Genomic DNA, 22,402 nt, shown 5'->3' with positions numbered 1-22,402 from the left:
CACTTTTAGTGTGAATCTGTAACGGTACATTTGAAGTGTTGTACAAGAGCGAGAGTGTGGGATGATGGCGGCTTGGATGTGTGCGTCACTATTCAATGGTAGCCAATGAGGTAGTGGTGGAGCAACAGTAGTGGAAAGGGAAGAAGGATCACTCCTGCTTTGCTGGGGCACGGCCCTCGCGGTATTTCAGAAAGCGTTTGTGCCACATTCTGCTCTTCTCACCAATCTGTCCAATGGAAATGGGACTGTGGGAATTGTCCAATCAGGTGCTTGGAGTGTGCATCACAGGAAAGGGAAGCAACATTTTTTTCCATTACTCTGTGCAGTGAGGGTGGCAGGCAGAGATGGACAGATGCACTGCTTTTGTAGTTGGTGATGAGTTTGTGGAAGATCTGTTCCAGTAGGCCGTCGAAAAAGGCTTTCATTGCTATTTGTGGCAATGTGCGCAATTTCGGCGGTCTAGTTGCTGAATGTCGACGAGTGCCCACTTTCGTAACGGTGTATGCTGTGGTCGTGCACTATGGAGCATTGCATTTGGGTTCCATGGCTTGTTCCCGTGTGTACCGTCAACTCAACAAGTTGATGAAAGCAGTGAAGCACATTTTTCCCACTGCCAAGGGGCTTTTCTCATGTATACCACCATGAATAGTGCGCGATTACTCCAATGATTGTTGTCATTAGCCAGAGGTCGGAAGGGGGCTAATCAACTGAAGCATGTGTGACTTCTTGAGTGCTGCTGGGATGTTCTCCTTTGAGAACGACAACATTGGTTCTCGATATATACACATCTTTTCAAAGCTAATGGAATTTCTTTGTCCACCAGTGGCAATCATATTTTGTTTTCCAATATACAGGCTGCCCTGAAGAGAACTACAAAACACAAATACTTTTTAAAAAAGAAAAGAAATTTGCAAAAAAATATGCTTCAGGAAGCAAATTAAAAAAATAAATAAAAGAATTTAGAAAAGGCTCTTTTCAGAACCGCCACTACTCACGAGGTCCTCTACCCTGGTTGGAATGTATTCCTCCCCCCACTCCCGCGTGCAGTCCTGCAAAAGTCTGCAGACATCGCGAGAGTTGCAGGGTTGCACGTCTGCCATACGCCCCTTTTGCAGATGGCAGCCATAAAATTGGGCCTGTGGAGGACACAGGATTTGTCAATAAGGTTTCTGGGTGTGGATTGCACGCACAGACTGTGGTACATAGTGTATTTGTGGAGCGAAATGCAGATGCAGAGGGTGTGCTTATGGCTGTGTGTTACACGAGCCATAGTGTATGCTTTGTGGGGGAGCTGTAAATACATTGATTGACAGTGAATGGAAAACAGTGGGAGCTCATTGTGGATTGTGTCATGTGGATTTGTGCTTGTATGGCGTACCTACAATTAAGTGATTGATTTTGGTTTGTCTGTGTGAGACTTTGGTGACGCACTATCACAAGGAGATTATTGTTGTTCATTGTGGAGGGAAAATTGCACAACATGTAACACGATTTTCAGTGCCGTTTGTGCTGAAGGAGGCACTTGGCCAGGTCATGCGTCTGTTTCCGATCTCCCGCATCATTTTCTATCCCATTACGCAGACACCCATGTCGCCGTGTTATTTTTCATTTCGTCCGGAAATGGAGAAAGTGCAGTACATTTTGAAGAAGTCCATTTGTGCCTTTGTACGACTTGTGCCAATGTCATACTTTACAAATGGGAATCTGACGTTTCACAGCATGAAGAGTTTTCCCCACAAATAGCGTTTCTGTTAATATTAGTGCATTTCCGATTTCTGCACGCCTTATACAAATTGCCTGGTTGTCCTTTTTGGAAGTATAGGAAGAATGTTTGTGGCAGGTGTTGCGCACTGCAGCTCTTGAAAACGCACTGCAACACGTAAAACAATCTTTCAACAGCGAGCCATTTCTACCAGATTCCACTGCAGTGTTTTCCACAGTACCACGGCTCCTTTTATTTAGCGCACAATCTGTGCAGGGTATACGATGCACAGCTCCCTGCCTCCCTTCATTGACACTCTCATTGTTGAACTCTGAAAGGAGCTTTCTTTACTTTTTTCGCTTTCCAGTTCATTTCCATTTCTTTTGGTCTTGTAACACACGCCACCGAAGGAACGAAAGGCAAGGGCCAGTACGGAAGGGCCAACACCTACAGGGATACCATAGGGCACGTGCAGACAGAGGGAAATGTTGGGTGGCTCATACTTAATAGCCGCCAGTCATTCTCATGCTCCCGGATCGACTCTTCCCAAGCACTTCAAAGTAGCTAAGTACTGCATTGCAGTACATGCACAGTACAATGCCCTTTGGCAGGTAAGGGTCATTAGCGCAGCATATAGTCTACAAGGGTGTTTTAAAGCTCTGGTTCCGTACAGGAGTGTCCCTATGTGGAGAATGCTGTATATGGAATTACACTACTGCATTTTTCGCAGGATAGTACCTTGCCCACTGGTCCCTTATGCTTGCATTGCTGTTCTAGTCACATGCAGTACGCACAGTTCATGGTACGTCATTAGCCGTAGGACTAGCATGCACAGAGATGAATGAATTGTGCCATACAAGAATGCTTACAACAAGGAGAAACGCAGCTTCAGTACGTGCAGGAGGAAGACAATTATGAAGCGCTACCCATGCGTCTACAGTACTGTTGTAACCACCAGTGATCTTCTTTGCTCTCCAAAGAATCTGCGGTTTGCTTACTTCTCTTTACATGCACAACTATGTTAGTGACCAAGCCGCAATAGCTTTGCCATTTTGCAGACTCACTACAAACTGTCAAACCTGCAGTTAAAGGTCATCTCTGACTCTACGACCCACAAGCGAACACTTTCCGGCACAGTGCTCAATGCAGAGACGGTGTGTCAGTTTCACGGGTCAAGGAAAGGCAAGCAGCACATCAAACTATTGTGACATTTAGCATGCCCACCGTACACTCGAGGTTGCTCTTCCTTGTTTTGCAGTGGGCCTCATACAGGCAGGCGTGGTGCAGCGTCAAATTGGTAGGTTTGCAGAGCAACGCACGTAGTCATGAGGAGTCCTTAAAATGCGGTAGCCTACCGTATCAATCCGTAGGACTAGTGACAGGGGCGCTCTTACAAGCACACAGAGGATGCTTGTAGGCATGGACATAGTTGTACAACGGATAGACGCGTGCTCCCACAAGTAATAAAAAGTGCTTTAGAACATGCAGACATGCAGCCAGTACTGCAGTCCTACGGATACCTGCATTGTGATTGCACATACGCCGGCCAGGTGCAGCCTGCATAAGAACACCCCACATTGCTTACCTGCAGCTATCTCCGCTAGTAATTTGCGGCACAGATTCACCACGCTATGTTGACACAAGAAGAAACCCAACTCACAGTCGCAATACCACTTACCATGCACACCTTTCATTTGTAAAATACACCGACACTATTAGGCAAGGGAAGGGGTAGCAAAAATGGAAAGATACACAGAGGAATTCGGGCTTTCCACAAGTTCGTGAGGAGGGCAGACGCTAACAGTGACAAAACGTTCTTAACGGGACGTTATGATTCAGTTGCGGTAATAAAAACATAACACGTTTACAGAAAACACTATGCTAAAGCAACATTCCGGTTACAGTGCCCTACTAAAAACATGAAAATCAATAACAAAAAACATTGCTCAAGGGACGTTATGGTTAAGTTGCGCAACTAAAAACTTATCCACTTTGCTGAAAAAAACCTACAAACCTATCAAATCACTGGAAAAAAGTTGGTAAAAAGATGTTATGCTTCCGTTGCCCTAACCACCACCTAGCAAATTCAGTGCAAAAACGTTTGTTACAGGGACATTACAGTTCCTATGCTTTAGCCACAACTTATCTATAGTATGGTTACAAGTAAAAAACAGAAATTCGCCAGTTATGATAAGTTAAGCAACCATAACTCGCACCAGCACTGTGCTCTGCTAAAACTAACACCCATGACATCAAAGATGGCATCACAAGTGTTGAGGGATCCTGTTCGAGGATTTCCTTTATTCGCAACTGGAGAGACGCTTACTGTCACCCGTGTGCAGTGACTGTCGATGGAAGCGGCCTTCCCCCTGTCTGGCAGAGCATCCTTAAGAGTCTTCCATTGGTGCCTGCTGTTTTGCACTCAGCTCTTGGACCCGACCGGAAACCTCTTTGCACCCACAGCTCCTAGGCATCTTCTACTGGATCCAACAGTGGGAAACCTACCTCCAGCGACCCCCATTCCGCTTGCTAAATCCTTCGGGAAAATCTGAGTAAGGGCAGTGAGTAGTCTTAATACTTACTGGTGCCCCCAACTCCTTAATTCTAAAATGTGTAATTTATTCCATTCTCTTGCTTTTTAAACGTTTATTTAAAAAGCTGTTTTAAAAGATCGAAGTACTTTACTTAACTGTAAAAGTCATGAGAAGTCTTCTGGAACCTTGTTCATCCCCACAGGAACATTTCCTGACTGTGTCCCCTCTCCTAAAGGAAATTTGTGAACTTTTGGGCACAAGGCCCCATTCAAGTTAGGGTTGGACTTCTAAAGTTAGGGCTTTTATTCATGCGAACTGGTTATACCATTGCTTAGCAACTTACCTTCCTTTCAGGCGTAAAGATGAATTGTGTACTTTGTTATAACCAAAAGTGACTTTATACACGTTTTATATTTAGAGTGTTGTGTGACAATGTTAAATGCTCGATTTATTTTCTTAGTGTTTTTTTGGGCCTATCACAAATAGAGTAGCTTTGTACTCATCTTTCTAAGTAGAATCACTGTGTATTTCACTGTGTGGACTCATTGAGGACCCCAGGCTGCACTCAGCTTTCCCGAGACTAAGCCTTGACCACACTCCACGCTTTCCTTGATTGGTTTGGCTAAACTCCCAAGAATACCCACATTCACTATAACCAGGGTGGCCTCCTGAAATCTGTCCACCAGGCCAGATTTGAGAAATCCATCTCAGCAGTCATGAATGACTCTCCGTCTACCAAGCTAACAATAAAAGGACATACATTGCTTGTGGTTGTATAATTCTGGAATCCCAGTAGCCATCATGGCTAAACCAGACATGGCTTATAGTTAAGTTTCCATTGATTGCTATATTTCTGGGGCACGCAATTATGATGTTTTGAACCAGAGGGTCAGACCGAAAACGCCTCCTCTGCCTGTTGGAACTTTGGGTTCAAGCAGCTATGTTCAGAAGCACATGTGGCATTGCAAGAAAGCGGATTGGAGTGCGGGGGGAGAAGAGGCATCACCACATGCTTTTGACATGGAACATTATGAAAGTAAGGTCTACTTGGCAGAGCCCACTTCCAGGAGAAAATGAACAGCATCATGTATGCTAAAGAACGCATTCTTTTGTTTTAAAAACAAAAGAAATGTCACCTATTTCACCCTTACAGATGGCATTCTTTGATACATCCTCTCACTTGGACCGCTTGCCCAGGTTTTCCCTCTAAGCAAAGACACTCAACATTTGCTTGGTACTGGCAGATCACCAGTTACTTCCAACACGTACCAAGGGCACTTGCACCATTTGAAAATATTCCCATCAAGTGCACTGAAATGCTTGCAATTTGCCAGGTATTGTCCTCATATGCCGATGTGCCTGCACCATTTGGTGGGAATTGCATTCCCTGGTCGGCGCACTAGTTTTAAAGGCGTGAAAGAGGAGCTCAGCATCCCTGATCAGTCTCACGTGCATCAGCATGGTGGGAGACTAGTGTGCCATCCTTTCTCTTTTTCGCTGATCTGCTCCAATGACATCCTGCAAAGAGAGAGTATCTGTGTGAGGGCAGAGACACTCTGCACCTACCCAACCAGCAAGGTGCAGACTCCAATAGCAGGAGGCTGGCTAAAAAGAGAAGCACAGGAGTCATGAGCCCTGCGGTTCACTCTCCTGCTACCTTTTCAGGCAGTGGCAAGACGCTACTATAGGTCAGAACTAACAAAGCAACTACAGTATAATGGCTTGACAACTAGCTAGCGGAAACCGAAAACTGAGTCACGGGTATGAACCCCGCCCTGCTCCCCCTCCGCAACCCCCTCAGCCTGGGGTAGGCATCCTCCCACGGCATAGCCAGAGCCAGACTTACCTTTGAGGAGCTGAGTGGGGAGTTGAAAGAGGCCTCAGTCATTGGCTCGCCATTATGTTAGGTTTGCTTTTTGGTACCACTGTCTCTGTCCCGATGCATAGTACCCTCTCTGTCCTAGCCATCTTGCATGCTCTCAAATGTTTCCTATGGTCCCACAATATCATGGGGCTTAAAGCGGCCCAGTATCCCAACGCTAGACCAAGAGAATACAGCCACCAGCTTGCACCACACTACTTAGAACACCGGAATGGCCAGTGAACCCCGGGGGATCAGCCCATTCCAGAGACCTACAGCAACAACCAAGAACTTTGGGTCCCAACAGAGGTTACATCAATTATGCTGCTGTAAGCAGCAAGACAGAAGAAATCTTGAGGGGAGAGGTCTTCAAGTACCACAATGCATCTGGGTCGAACGGTCAAGACCCAGACCAGAAAGAGAAATTGTTTCCCTGATGGATAATCGCAGCCCATTAAGGAATGGGGACATGTGCCCAAGGTCCCCAAACCTGCTTAGAAGGAACAATGGAAAAGCAGCAGTGGAGCTAGCTACAGAGAGCTATAAAACAAAGATGAGAACAGTGTACACTCTACAAAAACTATGGATAGTAACTTGCTTGAAACAAAGTTGAGAAGTAGAACAGAGCAAACAACCCCCGGAACAGCATAGCCGGGTAGAAGAAAATGGGGTTTGAAAGCGGGTTCAGGGCTAAAGGCCCATATGAAATCTCCCAGGAAAGGTTCCAGACCACAAGAGGACGAGATATGAGAAATGTGATTTTTGTAAAGGCAGACATTAGCCCAGGGAGACCTCAGACAGAGCACCCAAAGGGAGCGTGGGGATGTTTTTAGACAGAACGGGAGGGCTATACAAATAGAGGAGAGTCAGTGGTCGGAGAGAGTTGCTCAAGCGAGGTCGGAGGAGGTGCTGGAGGATCAAGTGACCAGAGAAGTGTAAAGCAGGTGGAGAAGAGTCCTGGCATGTTTGGCGATAATTAAGCAAGGTATGGTATTGAGAGAGTGGTATCAACAGGGTGTGAAAGAGTGAAGGTAATTTTGGAGGGCAAGTAGGAGGATTGTTGAAAGGTGGAGTGAAGGGGAGTAAGAGGGGGCAGAGAAGAGGAGACAAGGAGGCTAGTGAGCAGGACTGGAGAAGTTGGGGGAGGGAAGCAGTAAAAAAGACAAGTAGGAACAGTGGGAGGAGTAACAAGAAAGTATTGGAGTGTGAGGATGAATATGAACAAGCGTGTGTGAAGACCAGAAAAATGCAGGAATTTGGGACAGAGGAAAAGGGAGACTAAATCACCACATGTTTTAAACCACTTCTAGGTTTTCCCAGAGGAAGTTAGGGAGATCAGGCCTCCATTCGGTTATGGAAAGATTAGAAAAGCGGGCAAGCCTGTCTGTAGCGGGTCAACTAGCGAATGCCCAGCTGGTAATAGGTGGACGTTGGTTGGGGAGGCAGGAGATGCACAAGGATGAGAGATAGACTTAGGGAACCACCCCTAGACCAGGAGCTCACCCCTTGTGTACAAGTAACAGAAACCTGTAAACTATCAATTTAGGGCTTGCAAAGCCTACTGGCGCCACTTGCACCGGCGATGGTACATGAATTTGTGGCGAGTATGGTGATGTTTGAAGCGTCTGACATTTACTGCAAACAAACTGCAGTAAATGGCAAATTTACTGTGCATGGTTGGCCTTTCGGTGGCACCATTGCACCAAATACATGCACCATTTACAGAAAGAACAGAAAAATATTTGTTCCCTCATCGCCCTGGAGAGAGTGCATTTCTTTTAGACCGAATATATAAAACTAAGCAACTCTCCCTGCAGACGTAGTAAGATTTTTAGAATTTTCTAGGCCTGGATCATGGTCTGAGCGAGTTATTGTTTGATTTGTCACATCAGGCAGCTAAGAACACTGATCATTGCAAGTTCAAAATGAAGCTTTCTGGACACAGACAATGCAGCCTTCTTTAGGCCACCCAATAATCCTACAGCATATGCACATATATAATGCTAAATATAGGCTTAAATGACACTAGAGTCGTCCTCCCACATTCTTCACAGAGAAGGACTTGTATGCTTTGTCACTCGCCAGAGATTACACTTATTAGACCCATCAAAGGATTGATTATAAAACAATGAGTATTCAGAGAAATATGAACATTTTAATGTGAACCAGAGTTTATATCACTATACATTAGCTAAGGCTCATGCCATTTAGCTGATCAAGTGGCACAACGAGTAGAGCGCTCGCTTTGACACCCGTGCAGAGCCTGTTAACGCAGGTTCGAATCCCGGCGGGGCCAAACTCAGCCTTTCATCCTTCCGAGGTCGATAAATGAGCACCACACACCGTGGGTAATAATAAGCAGCGCTCGGATACCTGAGGGTTTGTAGCGCTATATAAAAGCCTAATTATTATTATTATTATTATTATTATTATTATTATTATTAATTATTATTTGAAATCAAGCCGAAAAGACTGTTGCACCAGTATTACTAATTATGTCACTTACTATAAACGAGAGCTTGGGCACCCTCTACGACTGCTTGTGGTAAGGTTACTCTCTTAAGGTGTAGGATCCCTGGGTGCTTCCGATGAGGAACTCGCTGCAGGAAATCTGAGGTGTTATCAACTTGTGGGCTTTGATTAAGAGCTGCGGCAAGACCCTACAAAGAAGAGAGAACGGTCATTATGATATAGGCTCCTTAAAATAAATGGTTACCGGCACAAAATGCATCATAACACAATAGCTAGGTAGTGCGAAGGCATCATGAAGAGACAGATTCAAAGTTCAAACCGAATTGTTTTATTAACACAAATGTCAGGATGGCTGAAGGCCTAACTGGCCCTAAACTAAAGTGGATTTTCCCTACCTGAATGTAATTAAGGAAAGTCTGAGTCAGAAAGTTCAACTTAAACTGTGTCCAAAACCTATCCTTGCCCTCACAACTAAAGCTAAACAATGTGTTGGGGTGTCAGTGCAAGTTATTTGCTGTCCTTTGCCTTCCGCTCCTGCCAATCTCTGGAGCACTCACAGTTTCGAGCTTAAACCAACTGCATCACATCTGCAGAGTGCGTTTCCTCCCAGAACACCACTGGACACTTGCTTTTCACTGCCCTACTCTCCCATCCAACCCTGCTTCCAGAGTCCTCCCCTGCCTCACAGACCCTCAATTCCCGCCTTCTGTAAGCCCAGCACAGCACAACACAAAGGACCCAAATGCCGATCTCTACCTCTCTCCGTGCCCAACACGCAGCCTCTGCAGACTCGACATCTGCCCTCCCCTCGGAAGGCCTGTGCCCGGTCTACCCGTCACCTAGCGCCTTGGCATCCTTTGCTCTCAGTATCATCTCACACCCTGGGAAGCACCTGGCGCTTCACGAGGCCTCATGCCAGGCACATCCAAGCACCCTCCTCACTCTGGCCTCCCCGCCACATGACATACACAAGGCACCAGAGGCGTTGTAATGTCCTTCACAAATGTTCCAACATTGCAACCGCTTCCTCGCTGCAACCTGGCTGCCTAGCAGATGTTTAACCCTGCCATAGCAACTTCAGGTGACTGATTCAACTCTGCTGGGCAAAATAGTCACCACTGCTCTCTCTCCCCTTCAAATTAATCTGGGCCTCGCTCAAAGGACATGGTAAATTGCCCTAAGAGAATAAACATGAAAGCATGCTCCTGAAACAGGTTGATGAATGCTACTGGCTACAGATTTGGGGAGAGCATATTGTGCCTTAAAGAGGAGACCCATTGATTAGGACGTCTGAATAGATGTGGTGGAGGATAAAGGTGGCCTCAGTGACTGAAGCAAAGGGGTCAGAGGTAGAGCCCCATTAGTAGCGTGTGTCTAAGGAATACCCCCCTCCAGTGCCATTAAGAATGGATACGTTGAAAGACAGCCCTCGAGCAATTCCGGCGAGAAGGCAGCAAGATGGAGAGAAAAAAATAAGGTAGCTGGAAGTTCCCAAGGCAGAAGACCCAGCAGCAAAAAAGGGGAGGGTTAATAATGTCCATCCTGAAAGAAATTAGAGGAATGATGTCAGATATGAGACTCAAGCTGTAAAGGAAACGTAAACTGGATTTGATGGAGGAGAGGATGCAAAGCCTGGAAGAAATTTAGACGTTTGTAGATGTATTAGAAACACAGATGGACGGTCGAGTATCTGAACTGGAAAGACAAGGTGGGGGAGAAATGCACTTAAAGCTGGATGACATTGCAAACAAGGAGAGGTGCAAACATGTATGCTTTTTGGGGATCCAAGAAAAAAGGAGAATCAAGAGACACTGAAAAGACAGTACAAGATAGAATGGATCTCATGTTCAAGGGAGAGATAGAATGGGTCTCCTTTTCAAGGGAGAAGGCGGAATGGACACTTTGACTGGTACAGCCCAGAGGGAGAAGCCAATTGTGGTTAGATTGCTCCATCTCTCTGATAAAAACATGGATCCTGAACAAGGCAAACAAACAATTCTGGATCAGTGGACTATAGGAAATCGCAAGGTTGTGATATTCTTTGAGTAGAACCTCGTACGCATCCTCGAGGACAATATCAAAGCGTTGACACAAATGAATCTCTTGGAAGATCTTAATTTGGGCCTTTATGACTCCAATGACCCTCAGGCCACATCACTGGCTGTTAGGAAGAATTCTCAAAAAATGTGCTAATTTCCCTTACCTTTTGAGACCCCCAGCAACTTTGCTGGATTTCTAGGATTTGATTTTTTACCTGGAAAGAGTGTGATCTTTTTTCCCCCACTCTTCCATGTATTTTGAGGTGCGTTTTACTGTTGTGTTCTTTGGTTATGGAGTTTTAACACAACTCCATAGGCATCATCTTTTTCTGTGTGTCACACAGCACCTTCAGTGCAGTGGCAGAGGGATGTCTTTTAGACTTCCCAAGGTTTAAATACCTTCTCTGGGACCAACTACTGTCTCCCAGAGCATGTAAAGTTAAAATCGACTTTACTAGTCTCTTTAAATTTACAGACCCAGCACGCACTATCTTCCTATAGAGTGCTGGAGGGGTTGCCTAGCTTCCCCCCCCACACCCCCCTGAGTCAAAACACTCATGGAACAGTCAAATGTTACAGTAGCTAAAAATCGGGTCAGCCATGTTTTTCAATATGGCGCCCAAACCTATCTGTAAAAACAGACTCTGGTCAACTTCTTTCGCCATTTCTTTTAGGAAAGGTCCTTCTTGTGTTTGTCTCTGCACGCCAAACCAGGTTTTGTCCCTTTGTTAGTTGGCCTTTGGCTGGCTTCAGTGCTGAAGCTCTCCTCTGGCGCCCGAGTGTCTGGGATGGACAGGATGTGAGGGAGGTGCCCGAAACTCCCTGTGCTTAGTCTCCTAGGAGACCTGAATGCACTCTGGCGTGATTGGCCGGCTGGCTGTCCGGAAAGGACAGCCACCCTGCTGTGTGAGTGACAGGCAGGCTGGAATGAATGGGGAAAACTGTTTAAAAGCAGGTCTCTGAGACTTGGAAAGCAGAGTTGACCACTGGAACTAAAGAATCGAAGACGAGCTGAAGGAAGAAGACTGCTGCAACTCCTGGACGACCGGTGAAGCCCTGCTGCAGCTCCGAATTGCCTGAAAGTCCATCGACAGAGAAGCCCTTTAAAGTTAACTTCTTCCCTTGAGTTTGGTGGGAACAACCAACTCGCAAGCCACCTGGACACCGTCCCCATCCTGGTCGAATATTCTTCAGAGTGCTGTTGAAAACCGGATAGCCAGGGGGAAGGAAACCAGCTCGTGAACTTTAAGGCACTCGCACCTTAAACCGACGTTTTGCCAAGCTTGTGGCCGCATCCCTTGGCAGTGCAGGAACCTCCCGATGTCCTCCTTGTCCCCACGACTGAAGCTCGGGAACAGCGAGATCTGCTCGAACTGCCAGGAACAACTGCCTCAGCTAGAGCTCTTCTTCACTTTGAAGATACTGTGCAAACGCAGTCCGGAAATATTTTCGGCCACGGAGAAAGTTTGTGAAACTTTCCAGACTTCGAAGGCTTGTCTTTCCCTAAACATTCGTCAAACCTTTCGCCTAGCCAAATTCTCCTAAGATCCGTGGCAAAGAATTAACCATTTTCTACCAGAACTGTGCTATCCTATACAAGACTCTGAACCATTGACTTTGGCCCATGCCTATTGAATTGAATTGCTGGGTGTAGTGAACTGAAACCCTCCGCCCTGCCTATGAAAGTATGTGTGCTGTTGATTCTTATAACCTTGTCTTTATACCCCTTTTTAAAGTATTTGAAGTGCCATTTTTCTCCCACTTCAGGGGAGCTGAACTTGTTCAGTAACTTATTGGTTGTGTATTTGTAGTATATTAGTATATGATATTGAGCTGTTCTTGCTAGTGTAATGTTTTCAAACTGACTGTGTAAATAAATGTATATTCCTTTTTACCAAGAAACCTTGAGTAAGTGTTTGTTTGAACAACTGTATTTGTTGGTCCTTTGTGTAACTTGTTCTACTGCTCACTCAACTCTTGAGATAAGTCTGGCTGCTCAGCCACTGCTACCACATAACTGCGTAGTACAGGCTTGTACCAAAAGTGAAATTGTACTGACACTTGTAGTCTTAATTGCATGTAGTGTTCCCAAAGGGTACTGCATGTGATTCTGCCTAACACTGGCCAACGCCCTTGAAACCCTAGGGTTCACACACCACATCACCAGCCCCACTCATGCAAAGGGTTGCACATTAGACTGGATTGCCAACCACAACTGCCAAGTCTCAATGTCAACATCCCTTGCCCATGGTCCGACCACATTGTCTCCATTAGCCCTTGAAACCTAAACCTACTTCCACTCCACTACCCCCAGCAGTCACACGCAGCTCTCGGAAGCTCACAAAAGAAATCAGGCCTTGGCTGGACACTCCCTGCCTTAAAACCCCATTCACTACCGACCCTAAGTCACTAATGGACATACACACCGCAACCCTATCCAAAGCAGTGAACACCATTGCCCACCTAGTTCGTTGCAAAGCCAAACCAGTCAGACACTCATCTCATAGTTCATCCCCGACCTCCTAAACTGCATAACCATAAACATCAAGCAGAACTAATGTGGCAAAGAAATCCCACCAACACCTCGAAAGAGGACTCCTCCAAAATCCCAAACGTTATAAACCAGCCATAATATCTGTAAAATCCAATTCCAGAATCTAATGCCAAATCAGACACCAGAGAGATATTTACCATCTTTAGGGAAGCGGAAACTTCAACCACTCCTCCCCCCTCCCCCACCAAGGATGAAACCTGGTGTTCTGATATCCAAACAGCAATGCTAAACAAAATCGACACACTGAACAAGAACATTCTTAAATCGCCCAGCTAAACACCATAAGGACCCGTGTGCCCCTGCCACAAGCATCCCACCCAATTCCCCAACCCATCCTTCCCACACCTCTGCTTCAAAGACTTATCAGAAACTGAAGCCCTAAAATCATCAAAAGTCTTCAACCCTCAAAATGTACAGGAGACATTTGCCCAGCTCCCCTCATCAAGGACTGTGCAGAAATACTAACCGCAATCATCACTGCTTTCATAAAATGTCTCCTTCTCTACAAGCACAGTGCCAGCCAGCCTCAAAGCAGCCTGGGTCCTAAAACCTTAGTTCCTGCTATTCCCACCAACTACAGGACGATCACAATTGTCCCCTTCTTACTAAAAATCCTTGATCGTGCAGTCTACCTGCAAGTTCAGAATTTCCTTGAAACCAACCACATCCAAGAAATGCGCCAATCTGGCTTTCCTACCCGGCCATGGCACTGGGTCAGCCCTCCTAGACCTGAAAAATCAACTGGACGGGGTCCTCTTCCTCCTCCTCTTCCTTCTCCTCCTTCTCCATCAGTTTGCCGCATTTGACCTGGTCGACCACAAAATCCTATGGCACCACTCTGCCAACTTCTCCTCCAGGTCTACTGCCTGGATCACATCCTTTCTGGAAGGAAGCGCCATGAAGGTATTCGTAGTGAACGTCAATGCCCCGCCTCACCCCTGTCTCCAATGGGGTACCGCAAGGGTCGTGCATCTCACAGATCCTCTACAACGTCTTCACTAGGCCCCTTTTTGATATTTTGGATTTCCTCGGCATAGCCTACACCAACTATGAAGACGACACCCAATTCTGATCCCACTCACAGGTAATTATGTAGATGACTCAAACACCCTCAACAATACTTACTCCTTCATACAGTCATGGATGGCAGCAAACCATTTATGTCTAAACAGTGAAAAAACGGAAATCCTACTCATCGGACCACCTAGAGCCCCAAAAGAATCTCAATGAACAATAGTCTGCCTTCCAGATTGACAACATCCCCATTCCCTTTTCAACTTCTATTAAAACCCTAGGGGATATACCTCAATGCCTCCCCACCATGTCTCGCCATTGCCTCATCAGCAGCACATGCCACAAAGGTCCTAAACACTGCCAGCCCCTTCCTCTCCAGAAACAGTTGCTTAACTGCTGCCCGAGCTATCATCGGCTCCAAGTTGGGCTACTGCAATGTCCTCTTTGCAGGCACCATATCCAGAAACTAAGTAATTCAAAACAACGCCCTCCGAGCAGCCTTCAACATCCCGAGGAGAGAACATATCTCAGAAGCTAGAGAGAGGACCACTGGCTGCTCATCCAAGCTCGTATCATAGCACTTCTTGTTCCAAAGGCAGAAAGCATTGACAAACAAAATACATTTTTTTAAAATAAAAATATGTCTGTACAATACACTGTGCACAAAACCATGCACAATATGTATAAGATATCAATAAGGTTGGCATGAAACCAAGAAGTAAAAACATTTAAAGACATCAATACAATCAATGGACAGAATGACATAATATAATCCCCATCAAACCTGTATGAGCACCATGCCCATATACCTACATAAATACATGCATGCATGCATGTAAAATACCTACCACTTTGAAACAACCAAATGTAATTCAGGTTGTGTTTTCAACAATAGTCTTCAAGCAGAGTCCACACTACAGAAATCTAAATTAGGACTAGTTACATACAACGAAGGTAACTCCATGTGTTCAGTCTTGAATTAAATTTACCAAATTGGATTCTTTACACATCATTGTGAGTCTGAAAGTAGTGTGTTTACAGCTCCAATTAAGTCATTAGTTCTATGAACATTGTTTTGAAAAAACACTGGTAAGCACTTCGAGCACAAGATTTGATGCTAAAGCTTGATAAAGAGTAGCTCAAATAGATCCCAGGAGGAGGTGATTTGGGACGGTGGTGATAGGAAGTAGGTGGGAATGGCCATAGGGATCAGCATGACCCTGGACAGTTACTGGTTGGGTAAATAACTGAACACCTACGTGCTTTGTGTCCCTCCTTATGGTTTCAGCCAAAATGACCAAATCCAAATGACCTAACCAACAAAAGTCTGAAAGAAGGTACCACCAAATGTTCGAACTTCGTTCAGACTTTTGGTTGGGTGGGTCATCCGGATTCGGTTTAGGGCTGCGGGGTGTCCCCCAACCCCTGCTTACTGTACTGTAAGCGGGGGGTGTCCCTGCAGATGTCCCGCAGTCCAAAAAAATACATAAAAAAGGCTTCAGGGGTATCACCTGCAACACCTCGCTCACCATACTATATAAAAAAAAGGACCATGCAGCACTGGTTCTCGATCACGGAAGTGAAATGGAACAGGCGTCGCAGGGACACAGCGAGACGGAAGGCAAGATAAGTAAGGGGGCGGGAGTGTGGGGAGAGGGTTTGGGCACATTGGGAATGTTCAGGGGAGAAATGACCAAATATTGTTTTGAACAAATAAACTTGGGTGATTTCTCCCTTGGAACATTTCTACCTTGGGAAAATCACCCCAAATCCCTCCTTGTATGTCATTTTCCCCTAGCTCTACTGTAATGCAATAGTTCCAGATTATGTGTGTCACTTTAGCACCCCCTAATAGCCAAAATTAAAAATGACTGCTAACCAGTGTATACAAAAGTAAAAAAGACAGACATTCCCTTTCCAAAATTAAATGGACAATAGGTCCTTAAATAAAATTGGACTAGATTGAATATCACGTTATGGGGGAGGGGGGTATTTAAAGGCTATTTTAAAGCATATCAAAAGATGCTTTGTTTATTTCTATTCAGTATTGGTCCCTACCGACTGATATGGAATCAATTCATAGATCAGACAGTGGTGGTCATCCCTTGGGCAATGACAATCTAAACTGACACTAGGACGAACTTTAGCAGACCGATCACAAGTATCCAATAGTAAAGCTTTAAATCTAGCCATTCTAAATGTAATAATAATGCAGCAGACATTAGCCCACAATAATGAATTACCTCTCCATCACCAGTAATTGATAATATTGGGCCAATTTTCAAGAAGACTAGTGGATTTAAGATAGCAAAAACTAAAACAGGCACAGTTGAAGAACTGTACTATAGCAAAGCAATCCCCTCTGGAACCACATGAAGCGGTCCTACATGTTGTATATCTAATGTCTAGTAAGAGTAGGCAATAGAATCTAGAGACATGGAAAATCTTCGTCTAGTGGTTGAAGACTTCAATAACAGAAACTTCTGTAAGCCAACTCCCCTGGGAGCAAATCCCTCTAACCTGCAAAATGAGCCCTGTATTCCACCTGATGTTTGGGATCTATATTCTGTTCTTGTCGGGTGAGTAGAAATTGCAATTAAACTATGGCAATTCATAAGCTCAATTTGAAATTGGGAAAGTTCCAAGACTGCGCATTTGGATCTCAAGAACTACACATTTAAGGGTGTCAGGCTTTCAACATATGCTGCAATTGATCACTTGGAGCATACATCCCCTACCCCATATCAACGGGTATTCACCGTCCTACACAGTCCATTAGGTAACAGGCCACATCCTGCCTTTGTTGGCAGTCCCAAAAATAGCATGCTGGAGTTTGACCTGCGTTATAAGTTAATGTAGACCCAGGCAAATGAGCCACCAAATTGTTGAGGGCTGCCTGATCATAATTCAAGACTCTCATGCATTCACATATTACATAGCCACTCATGTTCTTATTTCCCCAAATATGCATTGTAACACATTTGACTTAATACCATACACATTAGAAGTTTTCTACATAATATTCAATGGCCTAACTCGTAGGACTGACATCCACATGTGCACTCACAAAACATTCTTCCCCAGCTTAATCTCTCCCTCGTCTTCTGGCACGGATACCCACTTTCCTACTCTCTATCTTATTTTTACCCTGCTTATGCATACTATGGTCGGGGCTTTGACGAATCTCTGGAATTTGTCACTTGTCCCCAAGGGGGAGCCCCCCTCGCACCTGTTAGCCTCCCTAGGGGTCGAGGCAAGTGGGACCTCAGTTGTAGAGACTGCCCCTCTGGTGACAAGGACTCCCGTTCCTGTGAGGAACTCCCTAAAGAACATTCCAACAAAACCTCTGTAAAAAAGATTGATATGAAGAAAATACCAGCATATGTTATTGTGAACAAGAAATGTTTCTTTAAGTGAAAAATACCCTTTAACGGAGACAAGGAGGAGGATATGCAGAAAAGAAGCCGCTGGGGACAGAGAATTGGTGACAGAAAAAGGAACAGGACACTGCGCTGGGGGGCAAGGGTGGAAGCAGTCATACGGCTACGTAATATATCAAAGGTGAAGAGACTGGAGACGAGAGAGAAGCCCGCAAATGTACGAATTGGCTTCCATGCTGACATTCGAGAGGCCGTTGTGAGAAAGCGAGAAGTTGAAAGTGGGGGACAGAAGGGACCAGAAACAACGTTGATACTACTCTATAACTGTCAAAGCAGAACAAGTCAGTATCTGAAGTCTCGAGGAGACATCCGATACAACGGCACAAATGGAGGCAGATCACAAGAAGCCAACTAGACAAAATTAATAAACGATTTCGAAGGAATAGGAAACCTGGAGACGTTATCCCCAATAGCAACAGAAGAGAAAATGGGAGAGCCGGGACGGAGAATAATTATTTTAATGTTCATACTCGTCGAGTCAAGATAAAGAGAAGGGAAGCCAACGAGAATCATCATGAGAACAATCATACTCGTCCTAGCCAAGGAGAAAAGCTTATCAGAGCAACTCAAAGAGGAATGAATGAGAATCATTGTTGGAATAATATTGATAATTCAAGACAAAGGAAGTCTAGTTAAAGAAGAGAGTCTAGATAGTCTCAGAGATAGACAAAAGACTGAACTATATAAAGAGGAAAAGAGTGGCAGAGAAGAAAAGAGTGGCAGAGATTCATAGGTATGGGATCATTTTACCATGGAAAAAGAGAAGAACGATTAATAAGAAAGAAAGCCAAAAGGAAAAATAAAGTAACTGAAAGCTATGACCAAAGAAAGCGGGAATCAAAGTCAAGTATTGAAGGAACTACACAAACCGATAAAACAGTCACCACAGACAACTTGAAGATACATTATTGAACTGAAGTTTGCAAGAAGGAAAAACCACAGGAGAAAGGAGTGGGATGAATTCTGCAGAGTCTTCACTATTCACGGCCTAATGTTCCACCCATGTGGCCTGGGGTAGGCAACAGCTACCTAATCCCGACCATGGGGTGGTATTCATAGGGTGGATTACATGAGAGGAGATGGCTGTGGTGGGGGGGTGGGGGCGAGTGATTGCTCCGACAGAAGAGATGCAGTATTTTTCCCTTACCTGTGAAGAAGAATCCCTAATCCCAGAGTTTCTAATAGCCGGTTGTAATTCATCAGAACACTTAATTGTAAGGGCTCGAAACCTACTTCTTAATCAGAACTTTACTCATCATTCACATATGCATAGCCCTTCCAACACCCTTGACATCCAAGGTTGATGATTGTTGTTTTGTAGGTAAACGTGTTCAACAAAAGCACTTAAAAACCTGTGTACTTAATTCCCAGAAAGCTTTTGGTACTGGGACAGAGGAGCAAGGAGTCAATGAAGATCAATAGTGCTGCCAAAAAGAATGTGTGGTCTAGTTGTTACTCTTTCAATCAACCAAGGGGGCTTTTAAATCTGAAAATTACCTGCACGAAAGATGAAAGTGAAGGAGAAGCTGTGTGGTGCTGCTGCATAGAGCTGGGCGAGCCTGGCGTGGCTCTGGCAGGGCCGAGCCCTACTTAGGTAGCTGCCTGAACCGATTCTACATTTGCCTCAAGGGAACGAAAAAGCATCAATGATGCGTTTGAGCCTTTTAACTAAAGGTACGCTCTGTAAAAATTAAAAGAACTAGTGGACCGGCACCAATGATTTATACTACACTTCCATCTCTGAATGTTGGTGAATTGAGGCCCCCTCTCCCACTTTTTGCAGACAATAAGGCTTCATTAACACTGTCCATGAAAATGCAGTGGAGGGTACAAAATGCATGTCCTGCAAACATACTTAGTAACAGTTAAGGTCACCATCACTTTATTCATGAACTCCGTACTAAAGAATAACAGAGACTGTCCTAATTCTATACCATAGCTGGCAAGATAGTTCAGCGGGTGGAGCACTCGCTGCTGCGATCTGTGGAGGATTTTCAGGTTGCATGTTTTCATCCCGGCTACACTAACTCAGCCTTTCATCCTTCCGAGGTAGATAAATGGGTACCAACTTCGGTACAAATGTATCGACATGCAAATATGCTGTTGCAGAGCGCTTTGGAGAAAGCGTTTTGTGCAGCCATTTCCCAGTCTCAGCCCGTGGTGGGCTCCTAGAGCCAGGCATGGCCCCCAGGCTCTGCCCTACCCATGAAATCTCTGGCTCCCCCACCTCTACTGCTGCAGAGTATGCCGAGCAGGAAGCGGAATTGTGGAGGAAAGCAGAAGCATGCGAGGAAGCCCAGTTGAAGGGGAGAGGTGCTCCTGAGCTGCAGATAATCGCTCCGACGTGCCGGAGTGTCAGGAGATGCGATGGAGCCTGGTGAGCTCCAGGGAAGTGTTGTGCAGGCAACATCAGCCGCAGGAAAGCTATCAAAGGTGTTGTCAAATCAAAGAGTAGCAACCTTACCAGCGAAAGAGGTGTCAGGCCAACGACTAAAGAGCTGAAAAAGGGTTTGAGAGGTAACCAAAGCCCATCCCGCAGAAATACTGCACCACAGCAACATGAGACGATACAGAGACGCCAGAAGAAAACTGAGTCGGCCTAATGAAAGAGGTAACCCTGGGGTACTCTGAAAAAAATAATTGCTATTAAGGGCATGATTGAATACTGATCAAATAGAATTACAGAGCAAACAAAAAGGCAAACATGGTGGAGTTCTCCTGACATGAGAGGTCAGCTGGGGGGAACCTAGAACGACTTTATAGAAAGAACAAGAGGGCAATTGTGGCACAATTCCACGGACGAGAGATGCTATTCAGGAGACTTTAGAACCAGAATACAACAAACTATGTTACTTGTACTAGTGTCATGCACCCTTGTCGTGGAGAAGAAAAGGAAGACCAAAAAATGCCTCTTATTCTCCAAATTGTAAGCTTTGAATTTTTAATTGTACATAGATTCAAGGCGTGCCCTTTGCGATTACACGTGTTTCGACGTCTGCGTCTTTTTCAAATCAGGACTAATCAAGTTGCGTTAACAGAGTTATTATCATTTGCAAAAACGAAAAAGATAAATGAGCAATAGTTGTATACACATTCCAAATAAAACATAACAATTGCATGCATGCATGTTAAAGGATGGTCATTGAGGGAGGGGAAAAGGTGGGATTGTTAGGGATGGTTGACAAAAAGAAAATGCAACAGATAATGATAGCGAATGTAAACAAAAAAAGAAAGACAAAGAAATAATTACTTAATAAATAATGTCCTGTTGCACTTTTCAAAGAACTTTTTTTTAATCCTTAATCAACTCAAAAAAGAGAAGGTGTGTTTCTTCTTACCTAGTAAGGTTGATTCAAGGTTCATGTGTTGGTGGTTTGAGTTAAATAGTCATGGGTTAAATCCCTAAAATAAATGGCCCATTAATGATCTGCCTTCCTTACAATTAATGAAGTGCATTTTACCAGTGAATAGAGCGAGCTATAAAAAATTGTTTAAAGAATATCATTTCCCGAGTGACTTTAATTTTTAACTCAACGTTGTAAACTTACAAACTGGGCTAATCTGTTAAAGTTTATTTGTGAAAATAAGCATTGGACCGGGTCTTCATATCAATCAACCATGGTCATGCAAATTGTGTTTGCACGCCATGTGTGCAAGTGTTACCATAGTTACTTGAGGCTAAAGTTACGCTAACACTCGTGTTTATCGTTCTTGGACATTAAACATTGTCGATCGTGCCACCACGTGTTTAGCACATGCGGTCGCATTATGTGAAATACGCCCCCCTCCGGTAGCCCCTCGAGCACGCTTACCTGTGTCAGCGTGTTCCGTCTCAAAGAGTCCCCATTCGCTCTGTGCCCTGTTACTGTTATTATTGCGGCCATGAAAACTGGTTGGCTAAGTCCTACTTTGGTTTTCACTATGTTCGTCTAGTTCTTTTGTTTTTGGTGTTAGACTGTTGGTATTACATATGTTGTTACGGGCTTCCTTATGTGTTGGATGAATGTAGGAAATTTGAAAGCAATTGTAAATTGCTGTCTGGATCGAATCACGATTTTTTAAAATGTCCAATTAAATGCCATGTTCGGACACTACAAATATATGTTTCATGTTGTATGTTATTACCAATTTTGGTTTTAAAAGTTGAAAATGCAAAAATCAAAGACGAAGTCAGAGCATCTCTGGTAGTCCTTTTATGGTTTCTAATGTCGCGGCCATATTTTGGGAAAAACGAGATTGTACAGCGTGGGAATCGCACTCCCTTGAAACATTTTACGGCGGAATGCCCTTCTAAAAATATTGTGGCTTGAATAGAGTGGGTATACGTTTTTTGGGGGGTGCTTCCGTCAAAATCTGCGAGCAGCACCCTCTCACAGAACTCAGTTTGCTAGTCCGGTAACAGCGGTGCCGGTAGCTTACCGGCACCATTGTTACCGGACCAACACACTCCTAATGATACGCCTTTTCCTGAAACAGTTCAGGGGCAGGGAAACTGAACTCTGGAGATTAAGAATTGCTTTGTTGAAATTATCTATATTTATGGTATTGCCTAACTTGAAGGAAGTGGAAACAGAAGTTCTATTGTATCCTTCTCTTGTTTTGTACGTTAGTGTAAGGGTCAGATATATTTTGGACACAAGGTCAATTTGTTTTAGTTTCATATGTAGGGCCATCCTCTGGTTATGGCAAGATAGGCCTCTTTCCATGGCAAATTTTGAGAATACTACAACCTTGTGCCCGCCTCTCATTGCTAACCCCTCACAGGAGTCATTCTCCCGTCGCTATT

General features: G+C 44.6%; 1 protein-coding gene across 3 annotated transcripts in view; it reads right to left on the bottom strand.

The window, feature by feature from the left end:
• The window catches only part of METTL17 (methyltransferase like 17), a 480,739-nt gene that overhangs the window by 415,113 nt on the left and 43,224 nt on the right, over positions 1–22,402 (bottom strand). For all 3 annotated transcript variants that reach the window (XM_069634026.1, XM_069634027.1, XM_069634028.1), the window contains exon 2: positions 8,604–8,757. In XM_069634026.1, the coding sequence (XP_069490127.1) occupies positions 8,604–8,757 (154 nt within the window). The remainder of the gene's footprint in view (positions 1–8,603; positions 8,758–22,402) is intronic.

This window comes from Ambystoma mexicanum, chromosome 13 (assembly GCF_040938575.1).
Source record: "Ambystoma mexicanum isolate Mex_15411 chromosome 13, UKY_AmexF1_1, whole genome shotgun sequence".
In the NCBI taxonomy this organism is placed as follows: domain Eukaryota; kingdom Metazoa; phylum Chordata; class Amphibia; order Caudata; family Ambystomatidae; genus Ambystoma; species Ambystoma mexicanum.
The sequence above is the reverse complement of the archived record's forward strand: the minus strand, read 5'-3'. Positions and strand labels throughout refer to the sequence as shown.